Genomic DNA, 22,237 nt, shown 5'->3' with positions numbered 1-22,237 from the left:
CCGAATTGGCTGTTCGCCCTTCTGAAATGGACACTCTGTGCTAACTTCAGAAAGAATGTTGGCAGGGTCAGTGTGGGGAGGTCTGAGGCAGTAATACTTGGAGGGCCAATGCTTTCCTTCCCGATAGCTGACACAGCTGTGACCTCCATGCAGCAAGGATCTAGTTTGGCCACATGAAAATGAGCTGTTTCTCCCCTGAGGAGAAAGATGGGGATATGTGTGAAGCAGCACCTGATAAAAGTACAGGTTTCCTGTGCTATCCGAAAATAGAGAGCTCCTATGAAGCCTTTTGTAAGGCAAAATGGTGAAAAGTGAAGAAGCTATTACCATTAATTTATATGGGGAAAAAATTCTTGAGCGTTCCCAGACCCAAAAAATAACCTACCAAATCGTACCAAATAACACAAAAAACCTACGATAACACTAACATACAGTAAAAGCTGGAATGTCGGCTGCAGTTCCCCGGGAAGGAGCGTGGAGGCACCACTCTCGCTGTTGGGGGTGCGCCGTTCACTGCGTAACAAACGCTGAACGTTATTTCCGATTTTCGTCTTTTTTTTCTAAAGGCAAAAATCCTCTTTGGATTTCTTCCCGTTAGCGAAAACAGGTACTAATGAAGGTCTTTTGTTAAAACGAAGCAGCATAAAGTGAACTTTTGAAAAGCAGGAGGTACCTGTCTTGTCAGATGATGCTTACAGTGAAGAAGGTGAGAAGTCCATCAGATTAATTTAGTTCTTCACTATTTCCAACAGTACCTACAGAGAAGTCATGGATTGGAAGTCACAGAGAAAACGCTTCCGTTATTTCTTTCTCTGAGTGTATGGGAAGAAGGAAGTAGAAGAGTAAAGTCATGTTAACAAGGCACTTTCTAAGAGCCCCAGTTAGCAGGTGTCACAACCTTCTGACAAGACATCCAGGCTCCAGGGCCCTGCCTTTGGTTTGGCCCAGCTTAATATCTAAAGCTGCAATAAAACACTGTACGTGCTAACGGCTCTTACTTCTCCCCAGCTAATCAGCTACCATCCTTTGCCTCATTCCTCACAAGGCATCTCACAGAAAAAGTGGTCAAACTTGTATTTCCTAACCTCATTATCTCAAGCCTTTAAATCTTTGGGGGAAGAAAAAAAAGGCACTTTCCTAAGTTAACAAAAAGGATCCCTTTTAAAAGTCCCTCCCTCCACCCCGACCCTGAGAATATAAATATTTGGACTGTAATTTTACTGTATTTTAATAAAACAATGTTGGCTTCGCCATTAGGAAGAAAATGTGTTTCATATTTCATTATCTCCTTAAGGCTGACAGATCTTGCTCAGAAACAATCTAAAAAACAAACTGCCAGGCTTTCTTTTTTTTTTTTTCCGTCAAAGTGGAATTAAAAGAAAACAAAATCTCAAAGTAAAATGTCTATCAACAGCAGTGAAGCCAAATAAATCTGTCTAGCCTGCCCCACACCATCTAACTTTGTCAGAGGGATAAACAGTCTCTCTGTTCACAGCTCCGTCTAGACGGCCTGCCCCATTTACTCCTAGAGGGTCAACACTGTAGGTCTTGGGACCCTATCCAGCTCCTCGGCTGAGCTAACCAAGGATGGACACATGACCCAAGGCCAACCAACTTATAGGTTGGCCAATGTCTGTTTAGATCCACTCTCTTTAATTACTTGACTCAGACTGTTATCAGTGGGTAGTGAGCCCTTGAACTGAAAGATCATCTGGTACTAGAGCACCCATATGGGGCCAGGCAATCAAGAGAAAACAAGCGGGGAGAGAGAAAGGACCAGAATTTTGCAAAAGCAGAGAACCACAAGGTCAAGGCAGAAGCTCCAAGATGTAAGGCACCACATGGCCCCTGAAAGAGAGAAAAGCATATTCCTCACTTTCTAGTTCTAGTCCTGCTCACGAAGAGACTCAACTGGCTTCATCACACGATGTCCCTACTGTTGTTTCTCTGAAATAACCCCTCTATGTGAGCTACTATAGAGGCCTTCTGTTTCTTAAATCCAAAAGGGGTCTGAACAAGACACCACCCACCTCTACTTCCCCTACCCTGAGTTCTGTACCCTCTGCCCTTGTTAACAAAATCTTTGGACTATCCTCCATGCGGAAACCCTGGTGGTGTAGTGGTTAAGTGCTGTGTGTGCTAACCAAAAGGCTGGCAGTTCGAATCCACCAGGCACACCTTGGAAACTCTGTGGGGCAGCTCTACTCTGTCCTACAGGGTTGCTATGAGTCAGAATCGACTTGGCGGCAACAGGTTTGGTTTTTTTCTTTTATCCCCCACGCAGCTGGGTTCGTAATCTTGTTCCCTGTATCTTCAATTACTTTAACGATACTATCACATAAAATTCCAAAACTCCCCCCTTCCCTCTACAATGTCCCTACCATTAGCTGTCAAGCTCTGGGGAGGCATTTCCACGAAAGGCTTTGATAGGACTCTTCCATTTTTAGACAGTCTTGGTTAATCACTCAAATCCTCTTTCTTATAAACCCTACCCGTTGCTCCCGGCTCTGTTTTCTAGAATCATACAGAAGAAATCTTACTGTTCTTCCACGTGAGCGCGTGATGAATTTTTGACAACTAACATGTCCCCTCTGAGAGTTTTCCCCTATCTATTATCCCTCATGAGGTGAATTCAAGGCCTTTCATCTGACTGATGGTTTTTCTTCCTCTGATCTTGCTTTCAGCTCCATCTCTATTTACCCAATTTCTAACCACAGTTAACTGCTCAGCCCAAATCCCGCCTTCCCATGAAATCTGCGCCGGCCACAATCAGAGGGGGGCAGTACAGCCTAGTGGTCAACAGCGTGGGTTTTGGAAGTGGACACACTCAGACTTGGTTTCTGACTTCGTCACTCTTGGGCATGAATCTTGGGCATGTTACCTAGTCTCTCCACCCTGCAGTGTCTTTATGTGTATAAAAACCCACTGCCATCAAGTCGATTTTGACTCACAGTGACCCTGTAGGACAGAGTAGAACTGTCCCATAGGGTTTCCAAGGCTGAAATCTTTATGGAAGCAGACTGCCACATCTTTCTCCCACGAGGGGCTGGTGGGTTCAAACCACTGACCTTTCGGTTAGCAGCTGAGCAGTTAACCAGTACACCACCAGGACTCCTCGTGTGTCGAGTGGTACCAAAATACTTCTCTCTCCACATTGTTTTGCCCCGATGAAGCTGACGTGTGTAACGTGCTCAGGAAAGTTCTTGCCACACAGAAAGTGCTCAGTCAGTGGTATTTTTTATTTCATTTCTTCGTATACATGAATCTCTCTCTTTTCGGGACCCTGTGTAGGATTAGTGGTTAAAAGCATAATCTCTGGGGTCAGATACACGGCTTGGTAATCAGCTGTGTGACTTCCCACAACTTTGTTTTTTTTTAACCTCTGCGTTCCATTTCCTCCTTTGTAAAATGGGGGTACAAGTAGTACGTACGTCATCTAAGATTGTTGTTCCTGAGGATTAAATGGGATAACAAACATAAAGAGCTTAGAAGAGTCCCTAGAACAAGGTATCCTTGTCACAAAAACTAGCTGCCACTGAGTTGACTCTGACTTATAGTGACCCCGTGTGTGTAAGTGTCGAACTGTGCTCCACAGGGTTTTCAATGGCTGATCTTACAGAAGTAGATCACCACGTCTTTCTTCTGAGGTGCATCTGGGTGGACTCAAACCTCCACCCTTTTGGTTAGCAGCTGAGCGCATTAACCATTTATACCACCCAGGGATTCCATCACTGTTACGGAGAATAAAAACAAAAAAACCCCCAAAACCCGCTGCCATCAAGTCGATTCCGACTCAGAGCGACCGTATAGTACAGAGTAGAACTCCCACATAGGGTTTCTAAGGAGTGGCTGGTGGATTCGAACTGCCAACCTTTTCGGTTGGCAGCCAAGTTCTTAACCACTAGGTCCCCTGGGCTCCAGTCGTAGAGGATAGCCATTATTATTTCCTCCAGATTGAATACTTAAAGATGATCTAAATTTCATGCCTGCAATTCTCCTCAGTTGGTCAATTAATTTGGAGAGAGAATCCATGCTCTGTTTTATAATTCTTGGGTTCAAAACATGTTTGTTGGATGAAAGAATGAAGGAATCAATGAAGAGCAGAGGATCAAAAAAATCCTTACCAGAGTACTCTAGAAATGTCAGGTAGTTAAACCAACACCAACAAGTACACCCCCGAGCCCCATGGGGGGCTTAATATCTACCTGGCGGTAGGAGATGGGGACAGGCCTCCGAAAGATGATCCACTCCACGATTTCGCTACATGGCGGGGTGGTCAGAGACCCTGTGTACCGGTAATAGCTGCCCAGGGAGGCAGGCAGGAGGTCTCGGAGGACAAAAGGATCCAGAAAAGTCTCCTTCTCTGTTTGGGGAAAGAGGGAGAAGAAAAGCATAATTATAAGCTGCACCAGGCTACAGACACACACTTAAAAGTCTTGCAGTGCTTGTGCCACATCACACGCCTTCTGTTGGTTTACATCCCGAGAAGCACGAACATCTGTGGTGGGAGAGCACAGAAAACAAAGCAGGGCCTCCCAGGGTGTGTTCTGAGGACGCCAACACCGCACCGCGTCTCATGAGAAAAGGGTTCCGTGATGAATGATGCTGGGCAACATGGCGGTCTCTCCCTCCCCCCAGGAAGCAGACAAAACACTAGCATAGAAAAGTCTCTGAGAAGTCCTGTGGAAAGGACAAGGGGTTTGATTTTCTTTTTTATTGTGGTAAAAATATAAGTAACAGAACAGTTGCCATTTCAACCATTTTTACATGTATAATTCAGTGACATTAATCATGTTCTACATGTTGGCCAACCATCACCACTGTTTCCAAATTTTTCCATTCCCTTAACAGACACTCAGTGCCCCCTAAACAATGACTCCCCCTTTCCCCTCCCTCCCACCCTTTGTAACCACTAATGAACTTTGGCCTCTATACATTTGCACATTTATATTTCATGTAAGAGGGATCGTACAATATCTGTCCTTTTGCAAGTGACTTATTTCACTCCGCATAACGTGTTCAAGGTTCATCCATGTTGTAGCATGTATCAGGACTTCATTTCTCCTCATGGCTGATCAATACTCCATTGTGTATGTGTACCACATCTTGTTTGTCCACTCATCTGTTGATGGATATTTCGGCTGCTGTGAATAGTGCTGTGATGAACCCTGGCGTATGGTTTCACCTTCTTTAACCCATCCTTTCCCAGTCTTGTTTCACCACAGAACCCTTGTCGATCTAATACCTATGGAGTAAGTATCAGTGGGACACAAAGAGAGAAGCAATATGAAATGAAAACCAGAAGCACACGGTAAAGTAAAATTCCAACGCTGGTCACATTTCATCGTGGTTTCGCCCAAGGTCAATCCACATCAAAGTGAAACCCAACCAAGGTACAACCCTGAACTTGACATGGTGGCCCTGGACACAGGGTTCTTGTCTTTACGTAAGTGGAGGTGTCTCCCCTTAGATAGAAGAAATGACATTTCAGCTGAGACTCAACAATCATTCCTCACAGCATGGAATTTGTCCCTGCCTTCCCAAGGTCAAACAGCTGGTAGAGGCTGTCCTAGTCACCCAGTGCTGCTGTAACAGAAACATCACAGTGGAAAATGTTCTAGTCACCCAGTGCTGCTGTAACCGAAACACCACAGTGGATGGCTGTCCTAGTCACCCGGTACTGCTGTTAACAGAAACACCACGGTGGATGGCTGTCCTGGTCACCCAGTACTACTGTGACAGAAACACCACAGTGGAAAATGTCCTAGTTACCCAGTGCTGCTGTAACAGAAACACCATGGCTCTAACAAAGAGAAATTTATTCTCTCACAATCTAAGAGGCTAGACGTTTTAATACAGGGTGCCAGCTCCAGGGGAAGGCTTTCTCTCTCCGTCGGTTCTGGGGGAAGGTCCTTGTCATCAATCTTCCTCAGATTGAGGAGCTTCTCAGTGCAAGGACCCTGGGTCCAAAGGACGTGCTATGCTCCTGGTGCTTCTTTCTTGGTGGCATGACATCCCCAAGTCTCTCTGCTCGCTTCTTTCTTTTATATCTCAAAAGACATTGGCTAAAATCACAATCTAGTCTTATAGATTGAGTCCTGCCTCATTAACATAACTGCCACTAATCCTGTCTCACTAACATCATAGAGACAGGACTTACAACACATGGGAAAACCACAAAATGGTGGGCAATCACGCAATACTGGGAATCACGGCCTAGCCAAATTGATATACACATTTTTGGGGGACACAATTCAATCCATGACAGAGGGCAAAGTGGGGATATGAATCCGGGTACCTCGACTCCAAAGTCTGCCTGGTCCTGACTCAGCTGGAGAAGAAGCTGTAGTTAGCTAGGTGAAAGCCGAGGAGAGTGGGACAAAAGGACCGAGGAAGAACATTTTAGGCAGTGGGAACAGCATGTGCAAAGGCCCTGATGCAGGGATGAACACTTCAACAGAGACGACTAGGGTACTGTCTTATAATTTTTCCAAATCACCCACCTTCTTTCACCAGTCAGAGAAGGTTCTAGCCACTCTGCAGGTCTCCAGAGGATTAGCCCTGGGTCTAAGCCTGTGATTCCTTCTTCCATCCACTGTAAGGGATGGAAGAAGACAGTTGTAATCCTGCTAATAGTTTGCCTTTGCCCTTCAAGGGTCTCCAGCTGGCTCTGGGACATTTCTGGGGGACCGCAGGGCTCCAGGGTGTTTCATGGACACACCTGTGCTGACCCAAACATTCTTCCCAAGTGTTGAACTTCCTCCTTCTTCTATCTTTCATGCAGAACAGCTAGCGCAGGCATCTGAGCAAACGTGTGTTCCCAGACCGAAGAGCTCCGTGTAACCAGAGGATGATGCCAAAACCCAACAGAAATCAACCACCCGAGCAGGATTAAAATCTCAATTTTTCTTTGGGTAGGGATTAGCTGAGTAAGACTTCATATTTATTTAGCTTTTACTATATGCCAGGCACTATTATGAGTATTTACATGTTGTAAACATTTAAATACACTTACTATATGTGACAAATAGGAGCCCTGGTGGTGTAGTGGTTAAGTAGGTGGCTGCTAACTGAAAGGTCAGCGGTTCGAACCTACCAGTCGCTCCGCAGGAAAAAGATGTGGCAGTCTGCCTCCGTAAAGATTACAGCCGTGGTGGAGACCTGATGGGGCAGTTCTAGTCTGTCCTATACAATCGCTATGAGTTGGAATCGACTCCATGGCAACGGGTTTATATGTGCCTGGCCCTGTTCTGGAAACCCCAGTGACATGGTGGTTAAGAGTTATGGCTGCTAACCAAAAGGTCGGCAGTTCGAATCCACCACATGCTCCTTGGAAACTCTCTGGGGCAGTTAGTTCTACTCTGTCCTATACAGTCGCCACGAGTCGGCATCGACTCCACGGCAACAGGTTTATACGTGCCTGGCCCTGTTCTGAGTTTGATGAAGATTGACTTATTGAAAACTTATGGTAGCCCTCACGAAGTAGATCTTATTATTACTCTCAGTTTACAGAACTGAGGTACAAACCAGATAGTCTGAGTCTAGATCCAGGTGTTATGGGTTGATCTGTGTGTTCCGAGAAACCATTCAAGTCCGGAATGCCAGTAACGTGAATGTGACGGTACTTGAAAAAAGCATCGTTGCAGAATCCGTTAACATGAGTAGGTGGGCCCATCCTCCTTGTCAGAAGAGGAGGAGACCCAGCGACACAGAGACACATACAGAGGGAAGACGGCTGAGCGAAGGTGGAGGCAGAAACTACCGTTTTCCTGCCACAAGCCTGGGAATGCCTGGCGCTCCCAGAAGCTGGAAAACACAACGGAAGATCTTCCCCTAAAGCCTTCAGAGAACCCACACCCTGCCAGTTCTGCCAGAATTCAGCCTCCTAGACTCCAGAACTGTGAGCGAGTAAAGACCTGCTGTCTCACGCCACCTGGTTTGTAGTTCTCTGTTAAAAAGTGCTGAAACCACCGTGATTCTGTCTTAAACTTCACAACCTCTCAAGCAGGTAGTTTTCATGCTTCCATGATACAGAAGTGGAAACCAGGCACACAAGGGTTAACAAACCAAGCCCAAGGTCACTAGAACAGCAGTAACAGCAGTTACTCTGAGGCCGGGAAGGCTTGGCTGATTATTAGGTAGGTTTTCAATTCACTTTTTAAAAGTGATCAAGAAGTATTAACGGATAAACACAACAGTCTTTCAAATCTCAGTGTTCTATAACCAACATGACAAAAGCAGTCACTTGGGGACAGAAGCCAGGAATAACGGACTTGCCCCTTCACCCACAGGGGAGTCAGGGCGCTCACTGAAGCCTGTGACCGGCAGGCTAACGGTGGGGAGCGCCACTGCAGGCGTGCTTGGCGGGGCCGGGTTTGGCTGGGAGGAGCAACTGTTACGGCCTTTGCTTCCGCCTCTGTGCTTCCTGGATTGTGCAAATAGTCAACCCAAAGCCCGCAGCAATACAGGGCGCATGTGGGGCTTGGCACCACAGTCTGCAAAACCACCACCTTCATCCCTGCCTCACGGTGCTGGTGGATTTCGTGTCACGGTGCAACACATCAATGTGCCTGACAATCAAGGGCTCTAGACCAACTGGCCAGGAATCTGCAGGGTGTTCCCTGCCGGGCCTGCTCCAATATTAGGGCTGCAGTCAGTCAAGCTTGCTGTATGCCCACAGAAGTGGCCAGACAATCCCCCAAGCCGGCGACAGCAAAGCTCCCATCTGAAGCACCTACCTGGGGAAGAAACTGGGTTTTAAGGAACTTAAAAGGTAAAGTAGGAACACTTGCCCCACCAGTGTGAGGAGACGGGGTTTCAGAATGCAACGCTGCCTCAGCAGAATCAGGACTCTTACAGAAGCTCTTGTTATGGGCTCGTGGGTTCAGCAGGGAGCCGTGGAAATGGCAGGGGTAACCATGATGCAACTGCAGGAGGGTTTCTCTGTCCTCGGCCAACCCAGTGGCTTCAGATGTAAGTTCTGGCTTTAACTGATTAAACACACAACCAAACCAATTGCCATTGATTCAGACTCCTGGAGACCCTGTGTGTGTCCGAGTAGAATGGTGCTCCATAGCGTTTTCAATGGCTGTGATCTTTCAGAAGTAGATTGTCAGGCCTTTCTTCTGAGGCACCTCTGGGTAGGCTCAAACTGCCAACCTGTTAGTAGCTGAACACGGCACCGTTTGTGCCACACAGGATGCGCCTTTTAATTGATGAAGGTGCAGTGCCATCGGGAGAGGGCGGGTGGAGCTGCCAAGGCAGACAAAGGCTCCACTGTCTATTTCTCCCACCACAGTGGACCTTAGGACTCCGAGACCTGGGAGGGGCCTTAGAGAGCCCTAGTTCGGCGGCATTGGGAGCCGAAGAGCCCTTTCTTCAAATAAAATCTCATTCTGGAGCCCAGTAACTCAAACAGCTAAAAGTGTGGCTACTGTGGTTGAAGCTGAGTTTGGGACCCAGGGCATTTCTGAGGTTTCGCTTTGACAACCACCAATTTAATCCAGTTCTTTAATTTCAGGGCTGGGGAAATGGAAGACCAGACTGAAGGAACAAACGCAAGGTCAATAACTTGAGGAGAAGTCAGAGACCTGGATGAGATTCCTTCTTCAAGGAAAACACTCGGGATCAATGCGTGAGGGGCACTGGCCGGGAACTGAACCTGGGTCTCCCGCATGGAAGGTGAGAATCCTGCCACTGGACCACCACTGTGCCCACAGACACCACTTGTCGTTAGCTGTCATCAGGTCAATTCCGACTTCATGTGTGCAGAGCAAAAGTGCTCCATAGGGTTTTCAAGGTGTGACCTTTCGGGAGCAGACGGCCAGGCCTTACTTCCGAAGCACCTCTGGGTGGATCTGAACCACCAGTCTTTCAGTTAGCAGTCCGGCACTTAACCATTTGCAGCACCTGACAACTCCTAAACGCCACTTAGTGCTGTTACAATTAAATCTAACCGCTGCTCCCATCAGCACTCTGATGAAGAGAAGGGAGCAGATTCTCAGCCTGCGCAGGCTCCAACTCCAACTCCACCACCCATGAGTTAGCTGTGTGATCTTACGCAGGCTACAAAGCCTTGCTGGCTGCTGTGAAGTCAATACAAAAGGGCCTGGAACAGCATTTGGTAAGTGATACCTGCTTTTACGCTTATTCTAATTCTTTTGATTACTATTATTACTATTCCTCTAAATCACCAAAGTCTACTCATGTACATCGTTACTGTTTTGTGCAGGAAATATTTTTGGTTTAAGGTTTAAAGATTATCTCAGGGCAATAGTTCCAGGGGTTCATCCAACCTCCATGGCTCCCAACAGTCTGGATTCCATGAAAATTTGGAATTCTGTTCTGCATTTTCCCCCTTTGGATCATGAATCGCCTATAGAATTTGGAATCAACTGATACTTAATAGCTGTGTGGCTTTAGGCAAACAACTTAACCTCTTTGAGCTACTTTCCTTATGTGTAAAGTGGGAATAACGAGACTACTTACTCCTGAAGTTTGCTAAAACAATTAAGCCAGCTAAAGCACGTAAATAGAGTTACCATGAGTCAGAAATGACTTGATGGCAACGAGTATGGTTTTGGTTGAGAGAAACGCCAGCTGAGCTCCAGGCAGGCTCTGGAGTTAGTGAACGTACTCTGTAAAGGGCCAGCTAGTAAATACTTCAAGCTTTGCAGGTCAAGAGGCAAAATTGAAGGTATTTTGTAGGTCTCTATACAACAAAACAAATTTCCACAATCTTTTTATTCATGAAATTTATAATATGATAATGATAACTGAGTATAATTTTTTATAATACAGCTCTTCTAATGAGAGGAAAGGAATTCTTTTTTTTTTTTTTTGAGGGGGGGTAACATTTTGCTTAATTAGGGTTCAAATATAAAAGCAATTCTTAGTTCAGGGGCCGTACAAACACAGATAGTGGGATAGACTTGGCCTTTGAGCCACGGTTTGCTGACCTCTATTTTACGTCAAGTGGTGGGAGGTCCCGGCTGTTGGGAAGTCACACTTGCAGAGCCACCACCAGAATTGGGGGAAGGGTGGTATGTGGGGAGAAGGCTGGGAGGGAAGGGGTATGCTACATGTTCTGTTGGCCCCAATATTAGTAACGGTTTCTTTTGTGAACAATATCTTAGAGAATTAACTCTTGACTTGGTGTTTCTCCCCTGGGTTTTCTAAGTTAAAAATGACTATCAGTTTAAACTGATCTTTCTGGAAATTTCCTGCTCAGCCCCATAGGCAGTGGTCAACTAACGACTAACAACCGGGATGCTCAAAATGCTTAATTCTAAGTTAGAAACAATTCTAGAAATAAGAGCCCTGTATTTCCAGCACAGCCTTTCACAAGCCTGTTTAAGCCACAAGGCCCTCAGCCGATGGGATCCAAGACTAGAAGTTTCTCAGTACAGCCACTGGGAAGGAGGAAGAATGGGGTTTCTGGTTTAAAACTTAAAATTCTTCCATTAAGAAAATCTTTAAAACAATGTCAACCAATCAACCAGCTGCCATCGAGTGGACTCCAACTCACAATGACCCCTCTGTGCCAGAGTAGAACTGTGCTGATTTTTTGGAAGTGGATTGCCAGGCCTTTCTTCTGAGGTGCCTCTGGATGGGGTCAACCTCCAAGCTTTAGGTTAGTAGCTGAGCACACTGACAATGGGGTAAGTGCTGCAGCCAGAACTCCTTGGTTTGAATCCTAGCTATTGTACTCAATGGTATGACCTCAGACAAGTTATGTAACTTCTCTATAACTGTTTCCTCATCTGTAAAATGAGATAATAATAGTCTCGACCTCAAAAGGAGGTTCTGAGTATTAAATCCTTTAACATAAGTAAAGGGCTTAGAAATGTGCCTAGCCCTTATAAGTGCTTGTTAAATAAATCTTGTTATAAAAGGGCAGTATGACTCCATCACACATTCCGATCAGAGCATTCTGTCTTGAACTCTTCTCCTAATTAGTAATATAAATTCAAAACGTTCCCATCACAGTCACTTAACTAGTTCAGAAAAATATTTGAAACATTCTACTTATACCACCATTGATGCCATTTTACCGTAATAAGCAGGTACTGTGCATTACCAGATAAAAGGATTGAAAAGGAATGAATCTCACCTTCCACAGTCAAGGATCCGGGGTGCTGTATGCAGACAATACCATACTTTAATAATTAATTGTTCATCAAAGAAAAAGATGAGGAACAGGGATGCGAAATTCAAAGTTATTCAAATTGAAAAAATGAATAATGTATGACTTTTATATTAAATACACAGTGTATGAAGTAGTCTCTATTTCACCCAACTCTGTCTTTCATTTTTAACCATTCTGAATGACAACATGAATAATCAGCTAGGGGAGGTTTACTTAGAAAAAGAAATACCTTATTTGAATGCAAATGGAGTATATCCGTAGATGATTAAATTTCTCTTTATCAATTAGCTAATTCTGTCTGAGGGCTTTTAAGTCATGGTCACCCATTACACCCAGTGCGGCCCGGTTATCCTTGCAGTTTTCTTTCAACATTAAATTATAACTGACTCAATTCTGCTCAATTTCATAGTTCTGATAGCAGTGCCAGAAGGAAATTTTTAATTAAAGACAATCTGAAAGATTCAAACTTGCCTAACTGGATTAAAAATGTGATCATTAAAACATTAGATGATAATCACCTGATTGACTGTATTTTTTCAGTGTGTTAATTACCTAATATTTTCAATGTTTTGACTATACAGGAAAGAAGAAAGCCCTTTATAAGATACGATGACCAATCAGCATATAGATGAGACCCGTGCAGTAACCAAATTAGGGAATTATGTTGAATACACACACACACACACACACACACACACACACACACAAAACCAAAAACAAAAAAACCAAACAAAACCCACACCAGTTGCCAACAAGTGGATTCTGACTCATGGCAACCCCATATGTGCAGAGTAGAACTGTACTCCACAGGGTTTTCATAGGGTTTTGGAAGCGGACTGTCAGACTTTTCTTCTTAGGTGTCTCTGGGTGGGTTCGAACTACCAACCTTTAGGTTAGTAGTTGAGTACATAACCATTTGTGCCACGGAGGGACTCCACATACACACATATGATACACACACTTGGACATGCATACACACACACATACGTCAATGAGCAAAGTATTTCAGTGGAATGTGGTGGTCTCTAGTAGAAGAAAACCCGTCCCTCCCTCAAAAAGTAGTTAGCCAATTTTAGGGAAGTACTGGGGATAAATTAACACTAGAAAGCCCAAGCTTTGTCTTCAGACAAATGATTGTTTAGTTTCTTCAGAGTTTTCCCAAAATTCTTTATAGGAAAACGTTATTAACTTTTCCTTAAACACTGAAGATCCCTGGGGCAGGACTGGCCTTCTACTGCATGCTAGGGGGAAAGGGGAGCAGACAGAGGAAAGAGCTGGGCATTAAGTCACTCTAAATACAGGAGGAACAACCAGGATCAAACCAAACCAAACCCACGGCCGTCGAGTCGATTCCGACTCACAGCGACCCTACAGGACAGAGTAGAACTGCCCCATATGGTTTCCAAGGAGCACTAGTGGATTTGAATTGCCAGTCTCTTGGTTAGCAGCCGAGCTCTCAACCACTGTGCCACCAGGTGCTCAAACTGTACTGGGCATGCAAATCACCCTGAAAATTTGTTAAAATGCAGATTCTGATCCCATGGGTCTGGGGTGGGAGTTGAGAGACTGTATTTTTAATAATGCTTCTGGTCCAAGGACCACACTTCAGTAGCTGGTTTCCATGAGGACTGTTCGTGGGTCCTATGTCCTCTGCAGCGTCATCTGACTCTACTTTCTGACTCTAACTAAGCACAGCCACACAGGCCTCTTTGCTGTCCCATGAGCACATCAAGTAACTACCCCCCCCACCAGGGCCTTTGCACTGGCTCTTCATTCTCCCTGAACTCTTCTTCCTGGCTGGCTTCAGACCCAATGCTCTTCAGCTACTAAGAACTTAGTCATATTTCATGACCTACTTCTCAGTGAGGTCTGCCCTGACCACTGTTTTAGAAATAGCAATTTTAGGGGCAGGCTCACTGAGTTAATCAGAGTCGTTTGACTGAAAACCTGGAGGCGGTGAGGAAGTGAGCCCCGTGGCTATGGGTAGGGAGGAATGTTCCAAGCAGAGGGAAACGTCAGCACTCAGGACGTCTGCCTGGTGTGTGGCTGGAGTGCAGTAAGCAAGAGGGAGAGTTGAAGGAATCGTTCAATAAGCCCCAAATCTGACACGCCCTGGGGGTAAAGTCAGCTGCTGGGTAAGCACAATCTGTAATTTGGCTAAAAATTGTGAAGAGGTTACACAGTGGTAGCTATTTTTATTTATTTTTTGGTTGTTGAGAATATACACTGCAGAACCTATACTAATTCAACAATTTCTGCAAGTACATTTCAGTGGCATTGATTACATTCAAGGTGTGCAATCATTCTCACCCTCCTTTTCCAAGTTGTTCCTCCCGCATTAATATAAACTCACTGCCTAAGGTTTCTATCTAGTCTTTCAAGTGGTGTTGTCAATTTCATCCCATGTTGCTGTTGTCAGGCGTCGTCGAGTCAGCTCCGACTCACAGCAACCCTATACGCAAGAGAACGAAACACTGCCCGGTCCTGCGCCATCCTTACAATCGTTGTTACGCTTGAGCCCATTGTTGCAGCCACTGTGTCAAACCATCTCCCTGAGGGTCCTCCTCTTTTTCACTGACCCTCCACTTTACCAGGCATGATGTCCTTCTCCAGGGATTGGTCCCTCCTGATAGTATGTCCAAAGCATGTGAGACATAATCTCACCATTCTTGCTTCTAAGGAGCATTCTGGTTGTACTTCTTCCAAGACAGATTTGTTCGGTCTTTTGGCAGTCTGTGGTATACTCCATATTCTTCGCCAACACCACAACTCAAACATGTCAATGCTTCTTCGATCCTGACTCCGTACAGATAGATCTTAAAAGAGCACAATGCTCAAGGAAGACTTTCTTAACTAGTTAAGGTAAACTACTGTTTGGTTTAAAGAAGCACATAAGAGGTGTCTAAGACACCACTGAACAGAAATGAAGGAATATGGCACTGATATGATTCAATAGGACTCACACTGAGGGGTCCTGTCAGCTTCATGCGTCTACCAGGAGCTGGGCCCAGGGCCTTCATGTGACCACAGGGAAGGGTGTTCATTGGGCCAGGAAGCAGGAGCACTCATCTGTTTGTACCGGCCAGGTTCTCCAGCCTCAGTCAACCTTCACTGCCCAGCCCCTGACCCTCTGCTCTGCACTGTGCAATGGGCTGCAGTTTGCCTCCTTTGACCAGTTCAGTTTTTTGGCACATGGATTCTGTGCCAGGCACTGCTGCAGCCTTTCTCTGAACAAGGCCTCATGGCCCTGTGAAGTGGGGATCAGCATCCTGATGAGAGCCGATAACTCGCCAAAGTTCACAGGCTCTACAGACCAGGGTCTCACTGTACAGTCTGATCAAATCCCTGTCTCTCCATCACAGCCAGACCGTGGCTCCCGACTCCATCGCCAGCACCCAGCCCAGTGCCTTGCATAGTGCCACTTGCTGTCGACTAGATTCCGGTTCATGGCGACCCCATGTGTTACAGAGTAGAACCATGCTCCATAGATTTTCGAGGCTGTGACCTTTTGGAAGCAGATCGACAGGGCTTTCTTTTGAGGCACCTCCGGTTGGGTTCAAAGCGCCAACCTTTTGGTTAGTAGTCGAGTGCTTATCCATTTGTGCCACCCAAGACTTCCATGCCTTACACAGCAGTAGGCTCTTCATACACGGCTGAATAAAATTTGTCAAACTAAGTCACTAAGGAACTCTAACTCAAAAGTGCTCAAACTATGGTTTGCGGGCCAAATCCAGCCTATTGCCTGTTATTGGAATGCAGTTTTACGGGAACACACTTAGGATCATTAGTTGACGCACTGTCTCAGGCTGGTTTTGTGCTGCAATTGCAAAGTAGAGTAGTTGCAACAGAGAACGTGCGGCTGGCAAAGCCTAAAATATTTACCATCTGGCGTTTTACAGGGAAAATTTGCCAATACCAGCTCCTAAGTGAAGGGCATGGTATTTAAAAGGATAAAAACAAAAAAACCAAACCACTGCCGTTGAGTCGATTCCGACTCATAGCAATCCTACAGGACAGAGTAGAACTGCCCCATAGGGTTTCCAAGGAGCAGCTAGTGGATTCAAACTGCTGACCTTTTGGTTAGCAGCAGAATTCTTTTTTACTTTTTTTTTAAATTGTGCTTTAGGTGAAAGTTTACAGCTCAAGCTAATTTCTAATACAAAAATTTATATACACATTTTACGTAACCCTAGTTGCAATCCCCACAATGTGACAGCACACTCCCCGTTTCCATCCCGGGTTTCCCATGTCCATTTAACCAGCTCCTGTCCCTTTCTAGCTTCTCATCCCGCCTCTGGATAGGAGCGGCCCATTTAGTCTCGTGTATCTACTTAAACTAAGAAGCATACTCCTCACGAGTATCATTTTATGTCCCATAGTCCAGTCTAATCTTTGTCCGAAGAGCTGGCTTTGGGAATGGTTTTAGTTCTGGGTTAACAGAGCATCCAGGTGCCATGTCTTCTGGGGTTCCTCTAGTCTCAGACCAGTAAGTCTGGTCTTTTTACTAGAATTTGAGTTCTGCGCCCCACTTTTCTCCTGTGCCGTCAGGGACTCTCTGTTGTGTTCCCTGTCAGGGCGGTCATTGGTGGTAGCCGGGCACCATCTAGTTCTTCTGGTCTCAGGCTGATGGAGCCTCTGGTTTATGTGGCCCTTTTGTCTCTTGGGCTAATATTTTCCTTGTGTCTTTGGTGTTTTTCATTCTCCTTTCCTCCAGGTAGCAGCAGAATTCTTAACCACCCGGGCTCCACTGAGAAGGATATTCACAAGCCATATCATTCAGGCACAGGCAGCAACACTGCTGGGGCAAACTACATGGGGAGGTAGAGGCGTGGAGCTTATTTTTGCCTCTGAAACTCCCTCCGCCAATGGACAGTGGATAAACGCATACCCCCCGCCTTCCCGACACGCACAGTCCAGAGGTTCATATTATGGCATGACTAATCAGTGATATTGTGGGCTCTCAGCACAGGCAGCCTGAGAAGGACACAGCCAATCTGATTAACCAGATTCCTGTATTCAAGCACCGAGGAGGGGTTCCAAGGTCATGAAACAGCCGCCCCACCCTGGTTGGAAGACATCCAGTTTCCTTGATTTTACTGGTGGTTTCAGCTGACCACATACGGCATTCTGATTTAGGGGTTGATGTTTGAATGAAATGAATGTTGACGTTAATAGTTTGAAAGAGAGAATACAAAAGAACTCAGAGATGTGTCGACAGTTAAGGAAATGAACATGACACTTACATTATACAGAGTCATATAGTGACAAAAACCCAATATTATCACTCAACAGCTCCATTGCTTGCTTCTCTCCCGTACATGGCTGTGATGTAACTGCCAGCATATGTGCATTCTTTTACCTTCCTTTTGATACTAAGTAAATGACCTGATTCATGGAGGAGAAACCGAGGCACACAAGAGTTAAGTGATTTTGAGAATAATCAGGTAATGAATTGATGCTGAAACTAGAAACGGATCCAGTGGAAAGAGCAAGCATTTCGGAGCCCAGTACAACTGGGTTCAAATCACTGCTCCACTGCACGAGGTGGGATAATTAGCCAACCTCTCTGACCTTGGTTTACCCATTTGTGAAATGGAATTAAGAATTCCTACCTCACTGTGCTGCTGCTAGGATTAAATAAGACTATGTATAGAACATCCAGACAGGGCTAGGTCACAGCTGGGGCTTACCAAATGAGAGGTTGCTGCTGCTTCCTTTCACCCACTTTCTTGTTCCCTGATCTCAAGGGAACTGGCTACCCCAGTTCATCTCTGTCACCATCATCATCATCTCTATCATTTCATTTTATTTTGGTATGGCCCAATTAGGTCAAGCAACATACCTTCTATTTCAACAGCCACGCAGTGATGGACGCAAACCTCTGAGCTCCACAATCCTTCACTCATATCTCCGCACTTAACTCCAGACAATAAATAACAGTGATGGTGGTGGTGGTGGAGGAGGAGGTGATAACAGCTGACACTGAACACTTCCCACACGCCAGACACAGTTATATACAGCAGTCACTCAAGCCTTAGGACAACTCAATATGGCCCTGGCGGAGCAACAGTTAAGCACTCGGCTACTAACAGGTTGGTGGTTCAAACCTACCCAGTGGCTCTGAAGGAGAAAGACCTGGTGTGATAGTTAAGGTTGTGTGTCAACTTGGCTGGGCCATGATTCTCATTGGTTTGGTGGTTATGATGTAGTTTGGGAGCCATGTAATGATGTAATCAACTCCATGATGAGCTCTGCTATGAGCAGCCAATCAGTTGAAAGGGAGTTTCTTTGGGGTGTGGCCTGCCTCCAGTATATACACAGATGTTCCAGCAAGGCTCTAGCTCTGGATCCTGCATCCAGCTTGTCATCATCTGACCTCCGGTTCTTGGGACCTGAGCTAGCAGTTTACCTGCCGATCTTGGGCTCGCCAGCCCCTGCAGCTATGTGAGTCAGGAGAAGTCTTCAACCTGACTCCAGACCCCCATGGTCTTGGGACTTTCCAGCCTCTACAACTGTGCGAGCCATTTCTTTTAAATAAACCTCTCTCTCTGTGTATCTACCTATACACACACACACACACACACACACTTCACTGGTTTTGCTTCTCTAGAGTACCCAGCCTAAGACACCTGGCAATCTGCTCCCATAATGACTACAGCCAAGAAAACCCTATGGGACAGTTCTACTCTATCATATGGGGTTGCTTTGAGTTGAAGACGACTCGAAGGCACTTAACAATAACAACAACAGACACGCATGGGATCTCCATAAGTAGGATTGACTCGATGTCAACTGGTTTATTACAACCTCATTTCACAGTTGAGAAAACTGAGCCACAAAGCAGATAAACGATTTGCCCAGGCTGTGTAACTAGTCAAAAGCAGAGCTGGAATTCAAACTCAGAGCCTCTCCTACACCAAGGTGATAACACGTATAGCGGGGTTAGCAGGGTGAACAAACTACACAAGGTAGCCCCAAAGATTTCAGCAAGTGCTCGTACAGTAGGTACCAGCGACATCTTTTCACACTGTCTTTGCTTTCCATATCCCAGGGAAAGAACCAGGAAAAGGTCTTTCCCTGAACTCCCATAATCCTGTTCAAATGATAAAATATTGACAAAGAAACCGGCCAAATGAGACCTGGCCTCAAATTCAACAGGAATCACTTCTGAAGCCTTTTTATGTGTTAACACCATTGTTAACAATACTATTAGTGATAACATAGAATCCACACAGCATCCCATTTCCTGGCTTTGGCTAAGAAAAGATATGGAAATCGCTCATGTCTGTGGTGTTGGTTGTGACAAGCTGAAATCCAGGAAACTGGGAAAATCGCGTAGGTGTGGCTGCTTGGAGAAGACATTGAGATCAAAAGTGTTCAGATAAGCATCTGGCCTTCCTGCATCCAGAGCAGGCATGAGCCAATTAGTTCAGACCAGGGTGCTGTGTGTTTATAGCACACTTCAGGAAAGTCCCTGTAATTAAACGCTGGAAACAGAAACTTCAAACGGGAAATTTTGCCACTTTTTAAGATGTTCAAAACTATCAGGGAGCTGTAGATAATACAGCATCGGCTTTCCTATTCAAAAGGAAAAAAATAATGTGAACCGTTTCTTTCCTTAAGGTAAACGTAAAAACAAAACCTGCGTTAATTCAGTTGAAACTCATTTTGATGACGTGATGTCAACAGCAAGATGAAAACTGATGCCCATCTCCGTAATGTCTAAGACAGTAAGTCAGTGACCTGACAGTGTAGTTCAATTGTCCCCAAAAAACCTTTTCACAATTCCTAGCAAAACCTATTAAACAAACCAACCCCTGGCTGCAGACAACACTATTAGCAGTGCTACTGCAATAACTACCACTCAGATGAAGAACTGGCAAACTCCTTCTGTAAGGGCCAGACAGTAAATATTTAAGGCTCTCCCTGTCCTAACTACTCAACTCTGCTGTTATAGTATGAAAGCAGCCCCAGACAATAGGTAAGTAATGAACATGGCTATGTTCCAATAAAACTTTATTTACAAAAACAGGCAGTGGGCCAGATTTGGCCTATGGACTGCAGTTTGCCAACCTCTGATTTAGAAGACATGGAATCTATGCCAGATACCATTCTTTGTCCATGCTTGCCTCGTCTTAATGCATTTAACAGTAATATCTGCAAGGCCGGGACTTTCATTATTCCCATTTTAAAGAAGTGGAAACTCAGATACAGAGAGATTGAAGCAATTTGTGTAGGATCACACGGCTGCCAAGTTGGAGAGCCAGAATCCAAACCCAGGACAGCCTGAATGCTGAAGGGCTGTTCCAGAATCCTTGCTCAGTAGTGCTCCCAAGAGTCAAATTTCAAATAAAAAATAATAAAACTTCCTTTCTATACAATTATTCCATAATGCAGGTTTTCTACAAAAACTCATTCCAAAGGTCTAACTGCCTATTCCTGGGAACACATGAGATTACTTTGCAGGTAAATAACATTAGTCGTTTTGGCCTTCAGCACCAAGAAGGCAAGGACAAAATCAGTAAATAAAAAGATTTCCTCATGAGAGTAAAATTTTCCCCAGGGCAGGCATTTCACCTTGATTAGCACTTACTGGCACTCTATGGATCGAAGGATAGATAGACATGTGATAAAAGGAGCTTGAAGTTCACATACACAAAACAGACAAGAACCCTCAAACTACATCAACTTACTTCTGCTCCATCTTCCTGCTGCTGGATTAAAAGGACACCGACTCTCATGTCTGTCTAATATTTTAATTTTTCCCTAAATTCCCTTGTTCTATGATTTGTTCTCTTCTCTCAAAGTCCATGCAAGGTATTTTTTCAGAAACTTCAGCCATTTAGCCTTGGATGGTTTGTGCAGAGGTCTTACTTGCCAGGGTCAGTCATAATGGGGTTGGAGTGACACTGAGAGATTAGGTCCTGTTAAGTATTTCTTCACTTGCTCCTTTAACAGAGCCTATATGATAAGCTTCCATCAAGACTGAAAGAAGCAGGTGGTGACCCTGGTAGAGGACAGAGAAGGAGAGGGCCTGGGAGTGACTCTAGGCAGCTGACGTCACAAAGACCTTGGTTTAACTCTAGGCTGGGTTACTTCTCAAGGTGTGACCCTCAGACAAGTCACCCAGCCTCCGCGTGCATCACTTGCCTTTTCTATACAGTGGGGTCCATGGTTGTTCTATCTCAGAGGGTTTCTGGAGGATTCTGTGATGCCTGCTGGGCTGCTGAGCCCATGTTTAGTTCAGGCACAATGGCGGTGAAGAGTCTTTGGTTTCTAGATCTGTCACCTGACACCCTGCTCCCTTTGTTTCTCATTTCCTTTTTCCGTATTCCCAAAGGAGATACATGCTTCCCAAGTCCTCTCTTAGTGATACAAACCAAGGCAGCGACAGTGCTTCCTTTGGCCTGCAATCCATTTGTAGAGAGAACAAACAGCCTGCCAGGTGTATTTACAGTAAAAAGTTAACAAAAAAGAAATGCTGTCACCCCCTTCTTTGCTTGTTGTTGTCAGGCCACGTGGTACCTGATGTGTTGCAGAGGAAAGCAATGTCTGAATCTCTTCCTTTGCAGTGCTAATCACTGTCTTCTCTGATTGTGAAATGTAACACACATACTGAAAGGTGTGTACATTTACGTACCACTGACAACTCTGAAGTGAACCCCAATGTGACCTCCAACCAGGAAAAAAGGAGACTGTTGCCACCCTCCCGGGCCCGTCCCTCATCACAAAACTAACCACCACCCACAATTTTGAGATTATCATACTTTGCTTTTCTTTTAATTTTACCTCCTACATATGCATCCTTAAACAATGTAAATTACGTTTTCTCATTTTTGAACTTCATGTTGATGAACTGTCTATGTATTCTTGGTACCTTGTTTTGTTTGTTCAACTTTATAGTCTCGGACACACCCATGCTGTTCACTGGCGTCCGTTCCTTTTCAAAATGGTGACATGTCTACTGTATGAATACACCACACTGCGTTTGTCCAGCCGGCTAACGATGAGCCTTTCTAGGTTTGGGCAATCAGGGAAAACACAGCCACAGACGTTGTACACATCTCTTACAGTACTTGGACCTAAGCT

At 45.1% G+C, this 22,237-nt stretch overlaps 1 protein-coding gene across 2 annotated transcripts in view; it reads right to left on the bottom strand.

Moving 5' to 3' along the window:
- PTPRG (protein tyrosine phosphatase receptor type G) overlaps positions 1-22,237 on the bottom strand; it is a 786,467-nt gene that overhangs the window by 149,876 nt on the left and 614,354 nt on the right. For both annotated transcript variants that reach the window (XM_004368651.2, XM_023727702.1), the window contains one exon: positions 4,206-4,363. In XM_004368651.2, coding sequence (XP_004368708.1) covers positions 4,206-4,363 — 158 coding nt within the window. The remainder of the gene's footprint in view (positions 1-4,205; positions 4,364-22,237) is intronic.

This window comes from Trichechus manatus, unplaced genomic scaffold, assembly GCF_000243295.1.
Source record: "Trichechus manatus latirostris isolate Lorelei unplaced genomic scaffold, TriManLat1.0 scaffold00001, whole genome shotgun sequence".
NCBI lineage: Eukaryota > Metazoa > Chordata > Mammalia > Sirenia > Trichechidae > Trichechus > Trichechus manatus.
This window is presented reverse-complemented; position numbering and strand designations above follow the sequence as displayed.